A 25,707-nucleotide genomic window follows, 5' to 3' on the forward strand; every position below is an offset into this window, starting at 1 on the left:
GAAATAACTACTGCAGAGCAGAATAAAGAAAAACGAATGAAAAGAACTGAGGACAGTCTCAGAGACCTCTGGGACAACATCAAACACACCAACATTCGAATTATAGGGGTTCCAGAAGAAGAAGAGAAAAAGAAAGGGACTGAGAAAATATTTGAAGAGATTATAGTTGAAAACTTCCCTAATATGGGAAAGGAAATAGTTAATCAAGTCCAGGAAGCACAGAGAGTCCCATACAGGAAAAATCCAAGGAGAAATACGCCAAGACACATATTAATCAAACTGTCAAAAATTAAATACAAAGAAAGCATATTAAAAGCAGCAAGGGAAAAACAACAAATAACACACAAGGGAATGCCCATAAGGTTAACAGCTGATCTCTCAGCAGAAACCCTACAAGCCAGAAGGGAGTGGCAGGACATACTGAAAGTGATGAAGGAGGAAAACCTGCAACCAAGACTACTGTACCCAGCAAGGATCTCATTCAGATTTGATGGAGAAATTAAAACCTTTACAGACAAGCAAAAGCTGAGAGAGTTCAGCACCACCAAACCAGCTTTACAACAAATGCTAAAGAAACTTCTCTAGACAAGAAACACAAGAGAAGGAAAAGACCTATAATAACGAACCCAAAACAATTAAGAAAATGGGAATAGGAACATACATATCGATAATTACCTTAAATGTAAATGGACTAAATGCTCCCACCAAGAGACACAGATTGGCTGAATGGATACAAAAGCAAGACCCTTATATGTGCTGTCTACAAGAGACTCACTTCAGACCTAGAGACACATACAGACTGAAAGTAAGGGGATGGAAAAAGATATTCCATGCAAATGGAAACCAAAAGAAAGCTGGAGTAGTAATTCTCATATCAGACAAAATAGACTTTAAAATAAGGACTATTAAGAGAGACAAAGAAGGACACTACATAATGATCAAGGGACCGATCCAAGAAGAAGATATAACAATTGTAAATATTTATGCACCCAACATAGGAGCACCTCAATACATAAGGCAAATACTAACAGCCATAAAAGGGGAAATTGACAGTAACACATTCATAGTAGGGGACTTTAACACCCCACTTTCACCCATGGACAGATCATCCAAAATGAAAATAAATAAGGAAACACAAGCTTTAAATGATACATTAAACAAGATGGACTTAATTGATATTTATAGGACACTCCATCCAAAAACAACAGAATACACATTTTTCTCAAGTGCTCATGGAACATTCTCCAGGATAGATCATATCTTGGGTCACAAATCAAGCCTTGGTAAATTTAAGAAAATTGAAATTGTATCAAGTATCTTTTCTGACCACAACGCCATGAGACTAGATATCAATTACAGGAAAATATCTGTAAAAAATACAAACACATGGAAGCTAAACAATACACTACTTAATAATGAAGTGATCACTGAAAAAATCAAAGAGGAAATTAAAAAATACCTAGAAACAAATGACAATGTAGACACAATGACGCAAAACCTATGGGATGCAGCAAAAGCAGTTCTAAGGCGGAAGTTTATAGCAATACAAGCCCACCTTAAGAAGCAGGAAACATCTCGAATAAACAACCTAACCTTGCACCTCAAGCAATTAGAGAAAGAAGAACAAAACAACCCCAAAGCTAGCAGAAGGAAAGAAATCATAAAAATCAGATCAGAAATAAATGAAAAAGAAATGAAGGAAACAATAGCAAAGATCAATAAAGCTAAAAGCTGGTTCTTTTAGAAGATAAACAAAATAGATAAACCACTAGCCAGACTCATCAAGAAAAAAAGGGAGAAGACTCAAATCAATAGAATTAGAAATGAAAAAGGAGAAGTAACAACTGACACTGCAGAAATAAAAAAGATCATGAGAGATTACTACAAGCAACTCTATGCCAATAAAATGGACAATCTGGAAGAAATGGACAAATTCTTAGAAATGCACAACCTGCCAAGACTGAATCAGGAAGAAATAGAAAATATGAACAGACCAATCACAAGCACTGAAATTGAAACTGTAATTAAAAATCTTCCAACAAACAAAAGCCCACGACCAGATGGCTTCACAGGTGAATTCTATCAAACATTTAGAGAAGAGCTGACACCTATCCTTCTCAAACTCTTCCAAAATATAGCAGAGGGAGGAACACTCCCAAATTCCTTCTACGAGGCCACCATCACCTTGATACCAAAACCAGAAAAGGATGTCACAAAGAAAGAAAACTACAGGCCAATATCACTGATGAACATAGATGCAAAATCCTCAACAAAATACTAGCAAACAGAATCCAACAGCACATTAAAGGGATCATACACCATGATCAAGTGGGGTTTATTCCAGGAATGCAAGGATTCTTCAATATACACAAATCTATCAATGTGATAAACCATATTAACAAATTGAAGGAGAAAAACCATATGATCATCTCAATAGATGCAGAGAAAGCTTTTGACAAAATTCAACACCCATTTATAATAAAAACCCTGCAGAAAGTAGGCATAGAGGGAACTTTCCTCAACATAATAAAGGCCATATATGACAAGCCCACAGCAAACATCATCCTCAATGGTGAAAAACTGAAAGCATTTCCACTAAGATCAGGAACAAGACAAGGTTGCCCACTCTCACCACTCTTATTCAACATAGTTTTGGAAGTTTTAGCCACAGCAATCAGAGAAGAAAAGGAAATAAAAGGAATCCAAATCGGAAAAGAAGAAGTAAAGCTGTCACTGTTTGCAGATGACATGATACTATACATAGAGAATCCTAAAGATGCTACCAGAAAACTACTAGAGCTAATCAATGAATTTGGTAAAGTAGCAGGATACAAAATTAATGCACAGAAATCTCTGGCATTCCTATATACTAATGATGAAAAATCTGAAAATGAAATCAAGAAAACACTCCCATTTACCATTGCAACAAAAAGAATAAAATATCTAGGAATAAGCCTACCTAAGGAGACAAAAGGCCTGTATGCAGAAAAATATAAGACACTGATGAAAGAAATTAAAGATGATACAAATAGATGGAGAGATATACCATGTTCTTGGATTGGAAGAATCAACATTGTGAAAATGACTATACTACCCAAAGCAATCTATAGATTCCATGCAATCCCTATGAAACTACCACTGGCATTTTTCACAGAAGTAGAACAAAAAATTTCACAATTTGTATGGAAACACAAAAGGCCCCGAATAGCCAAAGCAATCTTGAGAAGGAAAAATGGAGCTGGAGGAATCAGGCTCCCTGACTTCAGACTATACTACAAAGCTACAGTAATCAAGACAGTACGGTACTGGCACAAAAACAGAAAGATAGCTCAATGGAACAGGATAGAAAGCCCAGAGATAAACCCACGCACATATGGACACCTTATCTTTGATAAAGGTGGCAGGAATGTACAGTGGAGAAAGGACAGCCTCTTCAATAAGTGGTGCTGGGAAAACTGGACAGGTACATGTAAAAGTATGAGATTAGATCACTCCCTACAACCATACACAAAAATAAGCTCAAAATGGATTAAAGACCTAAATGTAAGGCCAGAAACTATCAAACTTTCTGACCCACCTCCTAGAGTAATGGAAATAAAAACAAAAATAAACAAATGGGACCTAATGAAACTTCAAAGCTTTTGCACAGCAAAGGAAACCATAAACAAGACCAAAAGACAACCCTCAGAATGGGAGAAAATATTTGCAAATGAAGCAACTGAGAAAGGATTAATCTCCAAAATTTACAAGCAGCTCATGCAGCTCAATAACAAAAAACCAAACAACCCAATCCAAAAATGGGCAGAAGACCTAAATAGACATTTCTCCAAAGAAGATATACAGACTGCCAAAAACACCTGAAAGAATGCTCAACATCATTAATCATTAGAGAAATGCAAATCAAAACTACAATGAGATATCATCTCACACCAGTCAGAATGGCCATCATCAAAAAATCTAGAAACAATAAATGCTGGAGAGGGTGTGGAGAAAAGGGAACACTCTTGCACTGCTGGTGGCAATGTGAATTGGTTCAGCCACTATGGAGAACAGTATGGAGGTTCCTTAAAAAAGTACAAATAGAACTACCATATGACCCAGCAATCCCACTACTGGGCATATACCCTGAGAAAACCATAATTCAAAAAGAGTCATGTACCAAAATGTTCATTGCAGCTCTATTTACAATAGCCCGGAGATGGAAACAACCTAAGTGCCCATCATCGGATGAATGGATAAAGAAGATGTGGCACATATATACAATGGAATATTACTCAGCCATAAAAAGAAACGAAATTGAGCTATTTGTAATGAGGTGGATAGACCTAGAGTCTGTCATACAGAGTGAAGTAAGTCAGAAGGAAAAAGACAAATACCGTATGCTAACACATATATATGGAATTTAAGGGGAAAAAATGTCATGAAGAACCTAGAGGTAAGACAGGAATAAAGACGCAGACCTACTGGAGAACGGACTTGAGGATATGGGGAGGGGGAAGGGTGAGCTGTGACAGGGCGAGAGAGAGTCATGGACATATACACACTAACAAACGTAAGGTAGATAGCTAGTGGGAAGCAGCCGCATGGCACAGGGATATCGGCTCGGTGCTTTGTGACCGCCTGGAGGGGTGGGACAGGGAGGGTGGGAGGGAGGGAGGCGCAAGAGGGAAGACATATGGGAACATATGTATATGTATAACTGATTCACTTTGTTATAAAGCAGAAACTAACACACCATTGTAAAGCAATTATACCCCAATAAAGATGTTAAAAAAATAATAATGTGACATCTTTATTATCGTAAAACTTCAGAACTGGAAGAGACTTTAAAAATTTGCAGATGATCTGTATTTTACCAACAAAGAAAGTGAGGTCCAGAGAATTTAAGCAATGTGTCAAAGGTCATGCAGCCAAATTAGTAAACTGTGGACTTGCCAAGTATCTTGGCTCTGGGTCAAGTGTTGTTTTGTTACATCATAATTCACGGCACAATTTTTAAGGGAAACAACATTAATTTTCTGATAAGACTAAATGTTCAACAATGTCATAGGGTAAAATTATTATTGGAGTTCTAAGTTTACAATAAAAATCTTTGTGTCATCTTTTATTTTTTACCAAGTTTTAATTTTAACTTGTAAGTGTATTTTAAAAGTTGTCTCACCTACTGACCTGTGAGTTTTAAAAAGCCTCATTCATTGATGTTTCTTTCCCAATGGAATTCTAAACATTCATGTGTAGAAATTCATGGACTCCAGGAATGTTAAGTGCAAGTTCGAGGATATAATGATTTTCAAGCATGTATGCATAAATATGCACGTACACTGAAGATAGTCAATAATACCAAGAAAACCTAAGCATTTCTTGTCTGGTAGCAGTTATAGATCAAGGTGACTATGCATTGGACTCTACTTGCCAAGAATCATGTTAGGCTCTGGAGATTCAAGAGCAAATCAAAAATACTTGGCATATTTTCTCACAGAGCCAAGACTAGTAGGGGAAATATTTAAAACAGCATTACCAGTAAATCAGAGATACAGAGGCTGCAAACTAGTGGCCCATGAACAGCTTCATTTGGCCCTCAAATGTATTTTATTCGGCCTTCCTCACATTGTAATAATTTTTAAATAATCTATTATCAACCTTTAAAAAATTGGGATATTTTATATAAAAATTCAGTCACTTGAAAAATCAGAAGATGTGGTAAATAACTTTAGGTCCAGATTCCCCCATGGGAATGATTGGCTAGAGCTGTAGCAGTGGCCCTCTTTGTAGGGACATTTACTTCCTAGTTTGCTCCAGTGTCCATCAATTTCACCTGACTCATTCATGTTAACCTGCATGATGACTGTGGGCCTTTGTACTTACAACCCTTGTAGAAAGCATGATTCCATCATGTGCAGAATCCAATGAAAAATAAAATTGTGAGACTTTGGTTCAAAAAGCAGTAAACAAGCTTTTTTTTTTTTTTTTTTCTTTCTTTCTTCCTCAGTGGTACCTCTCTCGGCCCATCATGGTGATTTCTATTTACTCTTTCATGTCATAGTCCTTTGGGTATGGGGATGCTTGCGTGAAGAGCTTCAAAGGCACCCAGACTGACCCTGACTCTCCAGCACTCACACCCAGGTCCCTTAGCAGGTGAGGGTGGGAATGGGAGATTGTCACTGGACTGGGACAAGGATGGGGAAGCTAGGCAGGCACTGGAGAACCAGGGAGACAGAACCGGAGATGAACCAAGTCTCCAAGTTCCAGGCATAGCCTTCTTTGCCCATTATTTACTTATAGCACAAAGCTAACACTATTTAAAAAAAAAAGGCAAGATGGTGACCATAGAGCATTAAACCCAGAGCAAAGGGTCCTGCTGACTGAGGAATTCTGTGCACTTGCAAGTGGTCCCCCGCTTGTAACGCCAACTCTGGTCTGAAAGATCAGAAAAGGTGCCCCAGAAGATGTGCACACTGAGCCTGTGGACAGTAGAGGTGGGCAAACATTTGAAAGCCTGGCATTGAAAAGCACAAGGTGAGCTCTCCAAAGAGTCCAGTGTGGCTGGATCAGGAAGGTTGAGGTAGGGTGACATGAAGAAGATGGCAAAGCACTTGAAGAGGCAAATGGGAGTCTGGGAATTTAGGGCCTTGTAAGATAAGGAGAAAATGTAACCAACAAGTGAAGCATTAGCTATGACTACCTGGGAAATCATTCATCAAGATATTAAGAGCAAACATAAAGGCAAGTAAACACACATGCAAAACTGCTCTTAAAATTGAAGCATTCCTTGTCCAACAGTTATTCTGCAGACCCAGTTCTTTCTGACAAATTCAATCAGGGATCACTCTGCCTGGAAGCGAGGCAGGGATGGAAAGCTTAGCAAAGTGCATGTCACAGAAATGCGAGTGCAGTCAGTTTTAACTATTAAGGTGACTATTTCCTCTCTTTTCCCTCATTTGGTCTCCAAATTGCATTTGATTTTCATCCCTTGGTGCTTCCTACTCCTCAGCTGAGGGCAATCTCCGCACCCCAAGGCTCTGTATTAGGGATTATGCTCATTTTTTCCTTTCTTTCTCTTTTCATTTTATCCAGTTTCATCTATCTATCTGCTGAAGACTCCCAAATGGATACTTCCTCTTCCACTTTCTTTATCTTGTAGATGCTGTCTTTGGAAAAATCTCTGTGTATCTCCTTTCAAATACAAGTTGCTCAGCCACCAGACTGCAAGAATATGACGATGACTGAGTGTATTTCTAGATACAGTACCTGGCATAGAATAGATGCTCAAATAATATCTATCAATTGAATGAAAGGATCTTCCTCTTTGTCTTCCAACTAACATGTATTTGGTATGTCTCTTCCGTAAGGCTTAACGCCATGAACTGTTTTAGATATATTTAGATATAATTGTGTCAACTGATTAATTTTTCTATTCATTACTTATTTCAGGTGTATTAGGAAGATAGCTACTCTGGCCAACCAAAGGTAAAGATAGGAAAAAAGATTTGCTAAAAAATGTGATTTGCTAAAACCTTGGATTTGTCCCTATTTGGAGTACGGGGAGGGGAATTTTTCAGACGACTGATCTTTGGCATTCGCTAGTCATGGATAATTGGTGATAAATTACTGATAAATTCTTGGTAGTTACCAGACAATTGTGTTAACTGGAGGCAGGCAGCGATAAACTAAAAGATGTGGGGGGAAAATAAATTCTCAGATCCCAAGGCATGTGCCTGCCAGTTAGAAGAAAATTATGAATTGGGGAAGAACGTGAGAATCAAGGAACATGAAAGTAACCAGCGGTACGTGAACTAATTCTGTGATCTCCAGGGATATTTATCTCCTTTGTATGAGGAAGCAGTGATGACTTGAAGCCAGCATGGGCTCATCTGGGAAAATGATGGCACAGGAACTTCATCTCATTTTTGACAGGGCTTACAGCTAGGTAGATTAGAAAAACGTATTCAGTGACATAGGGTATTTGGCCTTTCACAGGGCACTTCATGACACCTGTGTGAAAAACAGAGAAATACAGGCCATGCAATAACACAAATGGGTCAATACATAGCCGGATCAACACACATCCCCAAAGAGTAGTGATTAACAAGTGTATTTCAATGCATACAATTCTTTTTAGTAATATGCCTCAAGGATATATATTTATCTCTGTTTTCCCATTATTTTTATCTGTTACTTCTGCGAGTGGACAGGGAATGTTTCCAAGATGTGAAGAAAATAAACCTGAGTAGGGTAGGACAGTAGATATGATGGATGAAAGAAACAGGTATTTATTAGCATGTACTCAAAAGTGTACTATATTACTGTTGTGGGTTTAGACACCAAACTCTTCAGGAGAATTGAAATAGACTGTGTCTTAATCTCCTTGTGCTCCTAATATTTCACAATGTCTAGCACAGAGTGGTGCTTAAATATTACTTGAATTTTGAGAAGCCTGAAGGATAGGTCCAATTTAGCAGGGTTTATGGATTTCAATGAAGTTAATAGTAAGATACGACTGTCAAAATAGCAAATGTAAACTTAGATATCAATAATAGAATAGTATCTAAAAGTAGAGAAGTGGTCCTCCTGTGTTACTCTGCACTTGATGCTAAACCTTTGAAAAATGACCAAAACAGGGGCAATTCAAAAAATAACATGATGGTTGCTTTCAGATATGTTAGGCTATAATGTGCAAAAAGGAAAGTAAATTTGTTCCGTTTGTTGTAAATGATTAGATCTGGGCTAGCGGGTAAAATTAAAGAAAACATATTTAGATCAACATCTGGAGTGTGCCATTTTAGGACATAAAAAACGGTTTCTATCAGTGGAGATGTGTATCACAGGCTAGGGGAAAATTGGCAGATACTACAGATAAGCGTCTTAACATAATTTAGGAGGTTTAATTACATAATCCTTAAGGGCACATCAAAATCTAAGATTCTAAATTCACTGGTTTTATCGTTGAGTCCTCAATTTATTATGAAATTGAAATCATGTGGTACTACACATACAGAAGATGCTTATAAGTATGTTTAACTGTACAAAAAAATTAAAGGACAATCTTGTTTATTAAGAAAATATAGGAATATATATAAGCCATGGGAGTTTGGAACAGTTAATCTATTATTTGTGCTCAGAACAGTAGAGAAAGTTTTACTTCTCTCAGCACTATCTGTAGTAAGTCCAAAATTTATGAAGTAAGATATACTGCCAAATCCTGGATCTAAAACAAACAAAAATACCTTCAAAACTACAGGTTTAAAACATTATTAAATTGATACAGTATAAAAATAAAAATCTGCAACTTGAAAAGAGAAATATCTGCAGGTTATAGAGGAACAATAAAAAAGTGAATAAATGTAGCAACAATTCAGAAGACCATCTGTTTAACCAACAAAGAAACACCAATTGTGGTTATAATGTAAAAATAAAATGGTGGTAAAGAAAGAAAAACTGACTGTCTAAAGGTTCATTATGAGATTTCAAAATGTATACCAGGGCTTCCCTGGTGACGCAGTGGTTGAGAATCCACTGCCAATGCAGGGGACACGGGTTCGAGCACTGGTCCGGGAAGATTCCACATGCCGTGGAGCAACTAAGCCCGTGCACCACAGTTACTGAGCCTGCGCTCTAGAGCCAGCGACCCACAACTACTGAGCCTGTGTGCCACAACTACTGAAGCCCGCGCGCCTAGAGCCCATGCCCCGCGACAAGAGAAGCCACTACAATGAGAAGCCTGCGCACTGCAATGAAGAGTAGCCCCCGCTCGTTGCAACTAGAGAAAGCCCGCGCGCAGCAACAGACCCAATGCAGCAAAAACTAAATAAATAAATTAAATTTGAAAAAATGTATCCCAATATAAAACACAATAGTCAAAAGCACATGAACAAAATTTGACTAAATCCACTGATTAATTGATTAGAAATTGATCAAAATTAGTGTATTGACTAAAATTGATTAAAAATATCTGCAGAACTTAATTATAAGGAAAAACTAATCAAATGTGAGGAAAATAATCACTAATAAATGATGTGACAACAAATCTCTATCAGTATTTAGCACCTTATATAGAACAATGAACTCTAGATGACTCAAATCACTCACTGAGTCAATTTATTAATTAACTATAAAAGGAAAATAATGTAATGATTTTCCACCCCAGCTATGGGGCTGGGGATAAATTTGGTGCTACTGAAGAAATGGATTTAATTACCAAAATAATTTTTTGAAATATTAAGTTATATAATGTCAAGTCACAAATAATCAGATATTACAATATGATTTTTTCACCCCAAATGGCATGAAATCAGTGAAAATATTTAAGGCTGGGAAGTTAAAAGAGTGTTCACAGGTACTGCTGGTAAGAGTACCTATTGTTACAAAGAACCATCAAAATGTCTCAACCCACCCAAATGTTGGTTTCTAAACGCTATTCTCCAGTAAAAGAAACCAGGGTTCCTTGGAAAATAGCTGAACCTAGAGTTGGGGCAAATACAAATCAGACTAGAGTAAGTCCTTCATGATACCAGAGAATAAAGGAGTGAATAAAAACATAAGAAAGTAAGAAAGTATGTAGCTTGTAGCAGCAGAAGTTGTCAAAGGCCACTGAGAGCTCCCAAGAGCTAACTCTAGAACAATTGGAGCCCAAAATAAATAATAACACTATTGGTTTATAAATGAAAGAATAAAATTATTCACAAGTCCACACTGATGTAAACAAGTAATTGTATAAATAACTACATTGGAGAGAAGGGGTAACTCTTCCTTACAGGATAATTCCACTTGTAGCAATCTAACTTAGGAGACAATTTTTGAGATGTAGTTAAAGATTTACATATTCAAAGATGCTTACATGTTAATTTTAGCATTATTATAATAATTAAATATCTAAAATAATGGCTTCTCTTCTGATGAATTAGTTTATAGTCATTATAATTTTATTATTTCCAGAGAATATTTATCAGGAAATACTCATAATATAATGACATGCAGGATATTAAGAAGTACATCTGTTTTTATATTGTGCACTCCAGTTTGGTTACTCTGTGTGTGTGTGTGTGTGTGTGTGTGTGTGTGTGTAAACACAAGATATGTTCAAATGTCTGATGGAAATAAAATAAAAATCGTATGCAATCCTATTTGTTTTCCTTCTCAAATTTTTAAAATTAATATTTCTAATAAAATTTTAAAATACAGGTAAATTGAGGCATATATCATTAGTGAATGTATGTCTCAAATATCTTTGTCTGAAATAGTTTGGGGGGAGTAGTATAGGTAAATTTGTGACTTTAGGTTGTTTGCTTTATATTAGTTCAGAAAGCCACTATGTATTAATTTCTTAACTGCATTGTTTTATGGGTAGAAACTGAAAGTGATTTTTCCCTAACTTAAGAGGAAGAGTAAAATAAGAATAATAAGCATTATTATTTTTATTATTTAATAAAAAGTTGTTATTAAATAACTGACTGAGCTAATCAATCCCACTCCAAATATGCAGTAACATCCATAATATATTTTAAGTATACTTGAGCACATACTCATTTGTAAGACGTCTATTTATCTTTGTTAAGCATCCTTTTATGTACCACTATCCTTGCCAAAACGTAAGTACTATACACAATCGTCTAACACATAAAATGTTAACAAAAGATTTAACTTAGAATTATTTGATAATACTGTATTGAATAATTTTGAGACCAAAGTATAGATTTCATTTTGCGCATTTAAATAGTGTCTTGTCTCCTAAAAATGTTTCTAACACAAAAAAGAATGGATGAAATAAACATGGATAATAAAATAGAAATAATAAAATCAGTTACAGGGCACTGTGTTGTAATTTGACTCTAACCATCTACAAAGTTGATCAAGTTGTGAATTCTACTTTGGGAGCAAATTCCACCTGGTTTTAGACTATATCCAAACAATGCTTTACATTCAAATGAAGGTGATTCATCTAGTTTTACAGATGATTTATCTACCAAATGTTTTTACTTTTTAACTGGGAACTTTGATCGCACAGATACAATCTTCTGATAAAATATAAGATATGAATAAATGCATAATTTCAAATACTTTGGAACTCCATTCTCATCAATGAGAAGTTTGGGGAACATGAAAACAAAAAGATGTGGCAAAATTCAGTACCCTTTAATCTCTTAATCTTACTCACTAAAGATTATTATGCCTTGAACACCCATCAATGGACAAAACAAGTCACTAATATGGATTCTGCTTCTTTACCTCATTTTCCAGAGCACAGCACAGTGTCTGGCTCATCACTGATGGTCAATAAATATTCAATTAAAGAACACTGAAGTATACTAGTTCCTTTTGACATAAGTTATGGCAGGCTTTCATTTTGATTCATGTAAAGTTATGGACCTGGACTAGTTTCATTAATAAAACTGATATTATTTTTAAAACATTATAGAAAATCAGAAAAAAAACTGATATTATTTTTTTAAAATCCCCATATACAGTTAGATCAAGTAGAACATAAAGAACACCAGTGTAAACTTTCCACCTACATAACCGTACTCTAGAGGATTAGGACCATCTACAGTAAGCAAACTTTAGAAAGCCATTGTTTACAAAAGTGATTTGGAAATGGTCCTACTGTTAATCAGGTGATGAAAGATTGATGTTTCCCATAATTAAACTCCTGATGAAAATGTGAGTAATGAAAAATCAGGAAAACAAATTTAATTTGATAAGCATCCATATTTTATTATGACTCATTTTCCTTAAGGAGAAGGAAAAGCAGATTTTGGAAGAAGAGTATAGGGCAACACTTTTTCTTTCCAAACACTTAAGCATCTAGCTGGGACCACTCTAAGAGCAGTTCTTACTATCGTAGAGAAATGCAGGTATCTGTATTAGTTTTTGTTGTCAAAATTAATTAAATTAACGAAAAATTTTAACAAAAGAAGCCATTTATAGGGATGCAACTGTAGTGAAAATTTTAATTATCATGTTTGCTAGTCAATAAGCCATACATTTGAAAGTATCCCTCTCTCTCTCTATATGTGTGTCTGTGTGTGTGCGCACGCATGTGTGTATGTGTGTGTGTCTATCTACAGAGACTAGACACCCACATGTGTATGCATATGTATGCATCTGTGTGTGTGTGTACATATACATATATCCATGAAAGTCTAGACCCTGTGAAAATATGTCTTTGGAATAACACACAAAAACATTCTTCTTATACAGAATTAAAACTTCTTATATGTTTTTGAAATAATTCACAAAATCACTCCTCAGAATAAGGCAAGGAACATTTTTATCATACTGACTTCTTTTCAGGAACCATTTTGAGATACTGTGTCCTGAGATCCCTCAAAGTTTCTAAGCGTTTTCAGATGCTTGTTTTTCTTCCTAATACAATTTTGGAGGAATGTGTAAAAGTAGATTAAACTATGTCAGACTCTTTCAAAGAAAACACTGTTCTCCTTTCAAGAGGGCTTTTATGAAGCAAAAGCAAAACAAAAACGAGCATTGCAAGCAGTTCTGAAAACACAACTGTGATGCAATTTGATAAATAGCCTTCCATCACCCCAGCCAGGGCAGTGGAAAAACACTGTATCAGCACTTTCATCTAAGGCACTGTTGACTCCTCTTTTTCGATTCCATTGTATCTTGGCTTCCTCATTTTGCTTACTCGTCAATGACTGGAAAAAAAATGATTCCTTACCCTGTGGATGAGTTATGACGGAGTCCCCTAGAGAATGGCCCTTTTCTCCATCTTTGCCGCTGCCATCGTCTCCTTCACCGCTGCCGTCTCTTTCAATCAGTTTATCCACCATAGCAATAATGCAGTTCAGGCTCTTGCCCACGTGGGCCCACACCCTATCCTGAAAAGAGCATGAGTATCACTACACATTTTTATTGCAAAACCGAGATCAGGCAAAATCAGATGAATCCACCTGAGAGCAGCAGGTAGAGGAACAAATCATAAGGATGCAGACTGAGCAGCTCTAATACCCCCATTAATTTGGCCAAATTATGGATAGACAAGAAATCTACTTTCTCCTAATAAAGAATAACTTAAGTGTTGTGAATCTTTTTATTTAGTCCATTATTTTTCCTCTGTCATAAAGCAATGATGAACTACCGAACGGCATGAATCCATAATTGAGCACCAGTTACGACATTTTATGCTGGAGATGTCTATTTTCTTTATCAATACTTAGTAAGAAAGCAGAGATACACCAATATTTTTAAAGAATGACCGCCGCTTGCATTCAAACTTCTTATTTTTCTTTTTATTGTGATAATATATACATAATGGCAAAGTTGACCATTTTAACCTTGTGGCCTGTCCTGTTGCGGAGCACAGGCTCCGGACGCGCAGGCTCAGCGGCCATGGCTCACGGGTCCAGCCGCTCCGCGGCATGTGGGATCCTCCCAGACCGGGGCACGAACCCGTGTCCCCTGCATCGGCAGGCGGACTCTCAACCGCTGCGCCACCAGGGAAGCCCCATTTTAACCATTTTTAAGGGTACAGTTCAGCGGCATTAAGTACATTCACATTGTTGTGCATTCATCACCACCATCCACCTCCAGGAATTTTTCATCTTCCCAAACTGAAATTTTGTACCGTGTAAACATGAACTTCCCATTCTTCCTTCTCCCCGTCCCTGGCAACCACCACTCTACTTTCTGTCTCTAAGGATTTGACTGTTCCAGGTATTAGAAGTTCTTAAACTGTGATCTTCAGATCACTTCTAACAGAATGACTTAGAGAATTAAAATGCAGTTCCCGGGATGCCACAAGTCAGTCAGAACAGCTTGGGATTAACATATACACACTACTATATATAAAATAGATAATCAACAAGGACCTACTGTATAGCACAGGGAACTCTATTCAATATTCTCTAATAACCTATAAGGGAAAAGAATCTGAAAAAGAACAGATATATGTATAACTGAACCACTTTGCTGTACACCTGAAACTAACACAACATTGTAAATCAACTAGACTCCAATATAAAATAAAAATTAAATTAAAAAAAAAGAACCATTGGGAATTCTAAGTTGAAATTTCGAGAAGCTCTTCAGGTGCTTCTGACCACACTAAGTATGAGAATTTCTACTGACTATTATGTGCTTCATCTACATAAGTCACTTTGGCTGATGTAAGTCTAAGAAGCAGCCCCTACCACTAAGGAGCCTCTCAGTCACTGGTCACTAATCTTCCTAAGTTCTGATTAGCAACCATTTCTGTCAAGGGCAACACATAACACTGAATTTTTTGAGTCATAAAAATTTCTATTTTTAAGAATAAAGATTTTAATATAGTTATCATCGCGGGAGCCAATCATTCCTGGCTTCCCTTCTTGCTTCTCTTTCCGCATCATTCAGATGGAGGCACTGACTCCCTATCTGTGATGTTAATTTTATGAATCCACCTGACTGGGTCACAGGATACCCAGATATTTGGCCAAAAGTTGTTTACGGGTGTGTCTGTGAGAGCATTTGCAGATAAAATTAGCATTTGAATTGGTGGACGCAATAAAGCGTTTTGCCCCCTTCCCCCAAATGAGGGTGGGCATCATCTAATCCACTGACAGCCAGAATAGAACAAAAAGGTAGATGAAAGAGAAATTTGACCCTTTCTGCTTAATTGTTTGATCTGGGACATCAATCTTCTGCCCTCGGTGCTCTTTTTCTTTTTTTAATAACTAAAAAATTAACCTTTATTTTTTGATATCATTTATATCCAGTCAGTTTCCAAGTTTCTTCTTGTTTTTGTTTATAGCTGATTTGTTTAAATCCAGATCAAAATAAGATGTATGTGTTACATTTAGTTAGTAAATCTCTTGTCTCCTTTTTATTTTTTTTAATTTTATTTTTTTACATATTTATTGGAGTATAATTGCTTTACAATGGTGTGTTAGTTTCTGCTTTATAACAAAGTGAATCAGTTATACATATACATATGTTCCCATATCTCTTCCCTCTTGCGTCTCCCTCCCTCCCACCCTCCCTATCCCCCTATCCCACCCCCTCCAGGCAGTCACAAAGCACGGAGCTGATCTCCCTGTGCTATGCAGCTGCTTCCCACTAGCTATCTACCTTACGTTTGGTAGTGTATATATGTCCATGCCTCTCTCTCACTTTGTCACAGCTTACCCTTCCCCCTTCCCATATCCTCGTTGCTCTTGATTCTCAGGCTTTTAAGCCCGGACTGGAATCTATACCATTGGCTCCCCTGGTTCTCAGGACCTCAGATTCAGACTGAACTACACCTTCAGCTTTCCTGGGTCTCTAGCTTGCAGATGGCAGATCGTGGGACTTCTCAGTCTCCAAAATTGTGTGAGTTAATTCCTTATAATAAATGTTAATAAAACTCTTCATATATATGTATATTTGAATTTAGATTATGTGACGGTTGTCTTGTAAAGACTGAGTTAAGTTGAATAATTCAACCACATTAAACCAAATATGGTGTACAGATATGCATACTAAAGCTGAGGGGGAAAGAGGGTTTAGTAGAAAAACAGCACATCCAAAGTTAGAAAAGGTCCGCCTATGTGACATGCTACCTATGATACCTTGGGAAAACCACCTCATTTCTGGGGACCTACAGTTGGTTCATCTACAGTTTAGAATGATGACTGTTGCCCTGCTTACCTCGACATGCTGCAGTGAGAGGCAAATGACATGGTATCTATGAAAGTGCTTGGTAAAATTATTGCAGTTTGGCAAAATCACGTCCTATCCTTGCTGGCTTTCCTAAATGAATCAAGCTTGCTTTTTATAACCCTGTAATCTTGAGTATAAAGTATGCTATTAAACACAAGTAATCATAAAAATTTTCCCCTAAAGGAAGATCTCCTTTCCGCCAAAGAAGTAAAAGCACTTTTCCTCTGCTATTAATTAAAGCAATCATATCCATAAATTACATGATTCTCTGCCTATTGTCTAAGAAAATGAGGAAGAAACCTCTGACACCTAAAAAGCTCATTACTTCCGGGATGAAATGCTGGAGAATGGCGAGCAAGCTGAGGACGTGACGTCACTCATTGGAATTTGGTGAGGAGTCTATATTCCAGACCATATAACCAAACGAACTGGCTCCCATTCTGAATATGCCTTAATCATCACCATCACCTGCATCTTTCAGGCTCCTAAATTGAAAAATGAAGCAACTCTCTAGCTAATACTGGGAATAAACTCTACTACTGAGGGGAAAAAGGGGAGAAGTTTTCTCCTAATTTTCCAGATTAGCTTTGTATAGGAGATAGGTTTGCAACTCTCTTCCTGTTACCCACGTTGAAAGGAACTTATTTTGATCAAAGACGAGTAGTATTGCATGCTGTCTTTCTTGTGTAAAGGCATATAAGGGATGGATCACTGCTCTTAATCACATCTTTGAAGACTGTGAACATAACGGTATATAAGAAGATGATTTTACATTCTACTCCTATACATTGTTCTTCTTCCTTCGTAGATACCTCGGGTCACAGGATTCCACTGGGAGAAAAAGTAACCTTTGCAGTCAGTAGACGCATCTTTATTGGCATGAGGAACAAAGTCAAGCATGTTCACTGACCAAAACCAACAATCATATAGTAAAGGGTTATGTGGTAAATGGTAGCAAAACATTTAAGTCATGAAAATGCTTGGAGGACACATGAGCTGGGAGTATGTTTGTTGGGGGTGAGAAATAGAGCAGTTTCTCATGCAACACTAATACATGATTCATGCATAATCAAATACGCTATTGGGGGCACACTCAGCTGGAGGCCCCAAGCAGACTCAGGCTGTTCTTTATCTTTTGGAGATCAGATCCTGCCGAGCTAGTGGTGAGAGAACACTGAGCTTTGCCAGACGCTGCTTCCTTCTCTTTTATGGCATCAACAAAGTAAAGTCGCTGATTTACTTTTCTGTCTCTCACATTTGACTACGACTTATTTGAGAGCTGTGTCCTCACTACACTGCAGAAGGCCTGGAAGAAAGGCAGAGAGAGAGATAAAGAGGGAGCCAAGGATGGAGGAGGAGAGAGAGGACTCCAACCCAAAGGCAGATTGAGGGTTGCTATTTACATTCAACTGGTGTATGAACATTAGCTAACTTAACTCTCAAAAACCATCACATAAGGTCAATAGTATTGACTTAGTTTTTAGAGATGAGGGAACTTCAGGTAAGAGATGTTGAATAATATTCAATATTAAAATGGTAGACTAGAAATTCCATTTTGATTCCAAAGACTTGATTCCCACAGCATTCTGGTACCCAGTAGGAATTGCTCTTCATGAAATTACTAGAACTTTGGGGACAAGCCAGACAGAGGAAGCCTGGGGAGAGGGAGCCCAGGAAGAACCAGGTATAGGTGTGTGTCACCTCACAGGAGTAAGATTAGGTTTTGGTTATCTGAGATTTGAAAATGAGCCCAATGGCAAATTCTGAACTAAGAGATTACTCTAGAAAAAGGACAGGCTGGTCCCATGTACCCTTAAGTCTGAAAACAACAGTATCATGTAATCACGGATGGAGCAATCACTTGGCTAATGGATCAATCAGCTTGGGTCAAAGGACATAAGTGGCCAGTATTAATAGAGGACAGTGTTAGCATCAAGGCCCCAGATCCATTCATCAGCCTGGGATGTAAAACAGGGAGTGCGTTACAGGGAGGAAAGGTGATAATTCACTTTGCAGGAGATAATTATGAATTATTATTAATTCCAAGCAAGATCATTATTTTGGAGTTAGGATGCTAAAAATGGGTAGGCAAAGATTCTTGAAGATGTACCTTGAATATCTGATTTCTATCCTAAACAAGCCGCTTTCTATAGTATCTCTGTGAAAACATATGCACAGAGGAAAATAACCAGCGAAACTCCATTCCCATTCTGATGATTTTTTATTCATGAGGTCAGTGCATTTAGGAGATTCTTTTTGTTTAGATTGCTGGTGTGGCTGGGACCCACTCAACTTTCTTCCCTACTGAAATCATGAAGAGGAAAGGCTGCTTAGGGGGGAGAAGACAATCAAGGCGTAAGAATGTGGCCGCACTACATGGTACATCCAACCCCTCCCCTTTCCCGGCCAGGGAAGAATGATCAGTCTCCAGATTCCGTTTAGCCCCTCAGCCACAGGAGAGGTTTAGAAACGAAACCAAAATAACAACCAAATAAAACAACACAACAACAACCTATCAGAAAAGAAGATTGCTGGCCCCCCTCCCCCACAAATAGCAGTCATTAGCCTGCTATTGAAGGAAGTAATGGAAAATTGGTGGGTTAAAGTCTAACCTTTATTAAATGGAGCTTGATTTCTGGGTTAGGACCTAAGCTAACATGTAGGTCAAACCCAGTGGCGGTAGATGCACACATTTGACGGACGTAGCCAGGCGTAGCCAGGGGGCCATTACACCTGGCAGAGTGAGCCACGAGGGCAGGGAATATGGTGCTTTCTCAGCATGTCACACATTTATGAGCTTGGTGGCATCGAGAGACATCCTGACTGCTTTGGATCAGCAGTTAACTTTAAAAAAGAAAAAAAAAAAAAGTTCAGCAATGCTTAGCTGATCAACTCTTCTAGGGACAACTTTTGATCAGCAAGAATGTAAAAAGGCTAAACCAGAGCTGATATGAGGGGCCTGTTGTATCTTTATCTCCACGCACAATTTGTCATTACCAATTTCCGAACACTTTGATTAGAACCAGTTAGGATATTAATAAGGCCGATCTCATCTTTAAAAAGAAGCTTCAGTCTATCTTTGAGTTGATTGAGAGCAATTTGCACTATACTGGCCTGGTTCCTCCACACTGCAAACCTTCGCTCTTTCCATAGCTTGATAGCTCTGCTCTCTGAATCCTAACCTTACCCAGACTTTTAGGTGAAAGGAGTTGTACATAAAATACTTTATGGTCCAAATTGGCACACGTATGGCCCAAGCTGCATGATACACACATACCTGCACACACACACAGAAACATACACATACATCATGTCCGCTAAATATAGCCAGATATGTGGCGTCCATCAGAATTAAGTGAGATTCCCCAACCTTTGCTTCTCATTGATCCTGCTGCTTAATTTCATCCACCTACTCATGTAAAAATCCCTGACCTTGGTTTCCCAATGAACACACTGCTGGCCTCACTCTGAAATTCAGTTCCTAGTGACACGAGTGGACACAGATGGTCAGCCACTGTTTCTCCAGCAGTGACCTCTCCACAGTCCCTGGTTTGGATCTTGCCCAGACCCATACGATTAGCTCTCACATGATCAGGTCTACACTTCATCTTCACTGATCGTCACGCTCGTGCCATCACTCCTCTGTTCAAAAGGAGGCTTAGTACTGCAGCAAGTATTCACTCTTCTCTCAGCCTAGAGGCACCTCTGTAGTTGGGTTGACCTAGATAATTCTACATGTTTCTCTTTAGTCTTCAAAATGAAAGCTTCACCCAGGTCAGTCTCCTTGCTGTCCTGGAAACATACTGCTGATTAGCTGAACATGTATTTTCTGGGCATCTGCTACCTGCCTGCTGAGTGCTGAACATCAAAGATATGAAGGAAACCTTGGAGGAACTAATATTTCTAACGACATATACTGCTTTATAGGCTTCAAGTGCCTTCTTCCTTACCTTCCATCAATCCAAATTCTCACCATTTCCAAGAACTATTCATGCTACTCTCTCTTTGCTTAACTTTTATTTTCTTTCTAATAGACAGTGGGCTCTATGAGGGAAATGCCTCTTATTTATTCATCCTTTTATCCTCACGTCATAGTACTTACCAGGTGATAGTTAATAAAAGAATGAATAAAGGAATGAAGGAAGGAAGGAAGGAAGAAAAATAAAGGAAGGAAGGAATGGTTTTCTCATCTTCTTCAACCCTCACATAACTTCTCTCTTAATACTTTTGACATTGTTAATGTGTATCACATACCCACCTCTGCTCTGGGAATACCTTTCAATAGTATCTCTGCTTGTTTTATGAGTGCTGGCCATTCACTTGAATTAGATGATATGGCTGTTGAGGTCAGGATCCATTTTTGATGCTTAATTTGTTTTCCCCCAAGTACCTATAGCACTGCTTCACATTACTGATGCTTAAATAACATTTGTTGATTGACTTAATAGCCTGCTACTTAGCAGTAGAAATAAATTAAGATACAACTCTAAGAAGTATTAGCACATGTATCTTCAAATTGAAGTTAGAATTAAGCTCATATTCTGAATGGTTGAGTTCACCCTAATATGTGTCACATCAAGCTAAAGTTTTCAATTCAGTGAAAATATGAAATAAAGCTCTTGTTTAATAATAAATAAAAATAAATCACTGATTGACTAAAGATGTTAATTTTAAATTGGTAATTGCGTGTCAGCCACACACCATCAAATAGTCGTACAACTGGCTGAATTATATGACATCAGTGAGTGTGCTGCATGCAACCAATTTCCAGGACTGATTGTTTTTTTTCACTGAATGTACCCTGATATAGCAAGACAACAGTCTGCCTGTATAGATCTCGGCATTTCTTTTAACTATTCATTAAATTTGGTGTATTCAAAAATGTCTACTTAGGAATAATATCTCACTATTCACATCAGAATGTATTAAAGTTTAAAGGCACTTGATTTAAATGTAATCATACATTTCTAAAGTGTGTGTATGCCAGTTTGCATAATCATTATATACAGGCATATCAAACTATCTGACACTGAACCAGGCATTGCAACAATCAGCAAAGTACCCAAGGAAGATGATACGATCCGTTATAAAACCACAGGAAAATCACCGTTTCATGAATAAGAAGAAAATATCTCTGTTAAAAACACTGATTTGAGTTGGAAGATGAATTGCTGATTCAGCAAATCCATCCGTTCACTTATTCTGACTAATTCTGAAAAATACATTGAACTGGTATGTATAAAACACTGTACTAGGTGCCATAAAACAGGGGGCTGAAGGTGAATGTATTAATTGCATGTGGGAAAACCTAGAAATTGGTAGGATTTCATGAATACGCATGCCCATAAAGGTCTCCTTTGGGGTTTCTCCTCTTTATTTATTAAAAAAAAAACTTTTTTTAACATCTTTATTGGAATAGGACATTTGTACATTTTGACAGTCGTGCACTTTGCCTAATCACCTTTTGTGGACTTTAATATCAGATAAGTATTCGGAGCACATTTCTCCTGGGTGAAATGGACTGGAGAAGGTCAGGAGGGTTTCCCATCCGTCAGGAAAACAGATGCCAGAACACTTGTCATTGCCATACAGAGAACAACTGGCCTAATTCTCCCTGTCCTTTCTGATGGGGAGAATAGATGCTTTCAATGGCCCCTCCTCATAGCAAGATGAACAAAACCAGGCAACCCTATTAGGCGTGACGTAGGAAGGAAAAAGAAAGAGCTGGGACAAGGGGAAGATAGTTGCTTCCAATTCATATTTGCAGGTAAACATCTGAAATTATTTCTGTGTAACTGGGCCCTTTGTAATCGGCACATGAAAAATCAAATAAAATGAAAATCACCACCACTGGGTTTCTGGAAGCTGCTGGAGGCCTTAACTCATCATGTTCTTAACTTTGGTCATGTCTGATGATGTTTTGTGTCCATCCTGAATTTTCACCACTTTCTATGTTTGAAGATAATTGTGAAGATGACTTGGAACAGTCACCTCAGAGTTGATTATGACTCTGGGAAATATCCACTAAGGAGAGAGGGATTTAACTGGGTACTTTTGATTGGAAGAGAGAAAGAAAATCCTCCAAAAAATTCATGAATTCTAATGGAGGAAAAGGTACCTGACATGGTGCAGTTATATTAAATTTAATTGTTCCGTTTCCAGCCAAATAAGAAGGTAGACAAGAATAATAACTTGAGGGGAAATTTCAAAGTTATTAATTTATTCTACAGATGAGTATTGGGTACCTTTTATGGACAAGTGCTCTGCACATAAACACAAAAGTGAGCACAACACTGTCTTTGCCCTTTAGGAGTTTATAAAGTTGATGAGCACATGGAAGAAACAGATATATAAACAACTGATTATAATTCAGCGTTCACGAGGCTGTGTGATCATGGGGTGCAACAATAATGCTTTAGGGCTTCCCTGGTGGCGCAGTGGTTGAGAGTCCGCCTGCCGATGCAGGCGACGCGGGTTTGTGCCCCGGTCTGGGAAGATCCCACATGCCGCAGAGCGGCTGGGCCCGTGAGCCATGGCCGCTGAGCCTGCGCGTCCGGAGCATGTGCTCTGCAACGGGAGAGGCCACAACAGTGAGAGGCCCACATACCACAAAAAAAAATAATAATAATAAATAAGTAAAAATTTTATTTTTATTATACAAAATGTTTTGGAGTTGAATGCATACATATGTATATATACATACATCTCTATCTGTGAATCAATAACAGAAAATTTGGAAATAAATGGCCCTATTTTAGTGGACATTTTACTGATTCATGTAACTAAGTCATAAGGTATTGCTTTAGAAAAGATAAATCACAGATTAGTATCCAGTTGTCTATAAGAATTCATTACTTTTAAACAATGAGAATGATTTATTTCCTTCTTATTAAGGTCAGGTCAATGGTTTCACATAGCATAATTCTAGGCAGCCAGAGAACTGAACAGAATTGCTTTGGAATATAAATTTGCATAGGTACCTCTGCATTATGCATGACCTTAACTATCTTCCCTAGAGGTAAGGTCTAAGATGGAGACAGAGCTGGCAAGAGAAGTTGAGAATACAGATCACTGCAGATTGTTTGTGGAGGAGGAAACCGGCTAGATAAGTTTTGTCCTTAACAGTTAGTAATATTTTGCAGCCATGTATGCTCACTGCTACCAATATAAATAGCTCTATCAATACTCCTGTCAGACTGAAACATTCATATTTGTTCTACACATCATTAGAGAAAGGTGTAGTAGAAAATGAACTGTGAGAAGTTGGTAAAGAACATACCAGAAAGATGTAAGTCTTATTCCAAAATTCAATCTTCGGGAATACTGAGTTACAGAGAAACCACAATTTTTTTCAGGTTGTACAGAGACTTTATTCAGAGGATGTCGGACATAAGTATTACTGAATTTGTGCTATTGTTTCTATGAAATGACTGAAAACATATATGGATTAATGCGAACCATCTATTGTGCTTATGTGACATAAACACATTTTGCCATAATAATACATAGCAAATGTTCTCCTAGCTTAAGAATGGAAACTAATTTTAAATCTGATTTACATTTACAACATGACGAAGGGAAATTAAGTGGCTAATCTGGATGCGGAATCGTTGCCTGATATACAAATGTAGTTCAACTGAAAAATGGGTTTGGGATATGGCTAAATAATAACAACAGTTTTCTTAGTCCTGCACTTTGCTGGAATGGATCAGAATATAAAAGATCAGAAGTGTATCTTTTTTCTTTAACAATTACTGAATGAGGGCAGGCAGATTTAGTCCCAAACCCGTCAGTGTAGTAATGTTGAAGTTAAATCACAGTGTTCTAGAGAACAGCATAATTACTGGAAACCACAAAAACTGGGTCAACTTCATACTTTGGTTGGTTGACATGCCTTCACATTTTGGACAAACTAATCTTGGAATCCCAGCTGTTGGGAGCATCTGTTGTAGAGATGTAGCAACAGAAAAGCAATATGTCATCTTTACCAGCTAAAAGATGAAGAATGCGATATTAGTCTATTTCTTTGCACAGATTGTCATAAAATCCCAATATTCCTCTGCGGTTTAATTGTTTACTACCTTTTCACGAAAATAAACCTTTAAAGCTCTCAATTATTTAATAAGTAAAATTCAGCAAATAACAGACATTTTTTGGGTCAGTGATCATTTTAGTTTCAATCTCTTCCTTACTGACTAGATAATTATTATCCAGATTCATATGTCATCATTTTTGCCAACAAACAAGCTGAACAGAGAAAGACCTTCTCACACTGATAGAGAGTTAACAGAGATTCTCCTGACCTCCAAAAGAAAGGTGTTTTATAGGCATCAGCTCAGTAGAACTCAAGAGTAATTTACTAACATGAACTTACTTTCCAAATATTTATTATTAGAAGCTAAATGCAGTTGTTCAAGTTAGGTAGTTGTTAAACCTACAGTCCCTACCAGAAATTAAATAAAACAGATTTTGTAAAATGGAACTACTTTAATCTTATGTGCAAACCTAAATCAACCTACGTGATCAGAGAATATTTTTGTATGTCACAGAAACCCAATTAAATTAATTGTTTAAAACATTGAATTATTTCAGGAAGTTGACTAGACTTGTAATCAGTGCTGAAACTTTTCTAACAATTAACTAAGAAAAGTGGTACACAAAATTATGTTTCCAATTCATTTAATAGCACAGTCTCTAAAGGCATTTCTAATTAGCTACATTTTCTTTGGATTTACTCAACTTTTCAAAGTTAGATAAAGATTTGAAAATAATGTTAAATGGTTATGACTTTGGTGAATTTTTTTAAATAAGGGATTTCCATCTCTTAACAAAGGGATATTTGTAATAGAAAGTGGTTGCTAAGGAACGTCAATAAAAATTGTTATATAACAATCAAACTTGGTTATTGTTTGCAAATAGAGTAAAATTATATTAGGAGAAGAGAGTTAGAAGTAACTTTTCTGAGTGGGAAAGATTTTCCTTGTAACTGTGATAAATTTATCAGAGCATTTATATGCTTTCTAGAAATAGTGGGTTCTGGAAGAAACTCAGAAATTGTGTGAAAGGAGGTAAAGA

The 25,707-nt window shown here is 37.3% G+C and overlaps 1 protein-coding gene across 7 annotated transcripts in view; it reads right to left on the minus strand.

The window, feature by feature from the left end:
• The window catches only part of INPP4B (inositol polyphosphate-4-phosphatase type II B), a 353,066-nt gene that overhangs the window by 92,583 nt on the left and 234,776 nt on the right, over window positions 1–25,707 (minus strand). For all 7 annotated transcript variants that reach the window (XM_065877996.1, XM_065877994.1, XM_065877993.1 and 4 more), the window contains one exon: window positions 13,676–13,835. In XM_065877996.1, the coding sequence (XP_065734068.1) occupies window positions 13,676–13,835 (160 nt within the window). The remainder of the gene's footprint in view (window positions 1–13,675; window positions 13,836–25,707) is intronic.

The sequence above is a fragment of the Phocoena phocoena genome, chromosome 5 (assembly GCF_963924675.1).
Source record: "Phocoena phocoena chromosome 5, mPhoPho1.1, whole genome shotgun sequence".
In the NCBI taxonomy this organism is placed as follows: domain Eukaryota; kingdom Metazoa; phylum Chordata; class Mammalia; order Artiodactyla; family Phocoenidae; genus Phocoena; species Phocoena phocoena.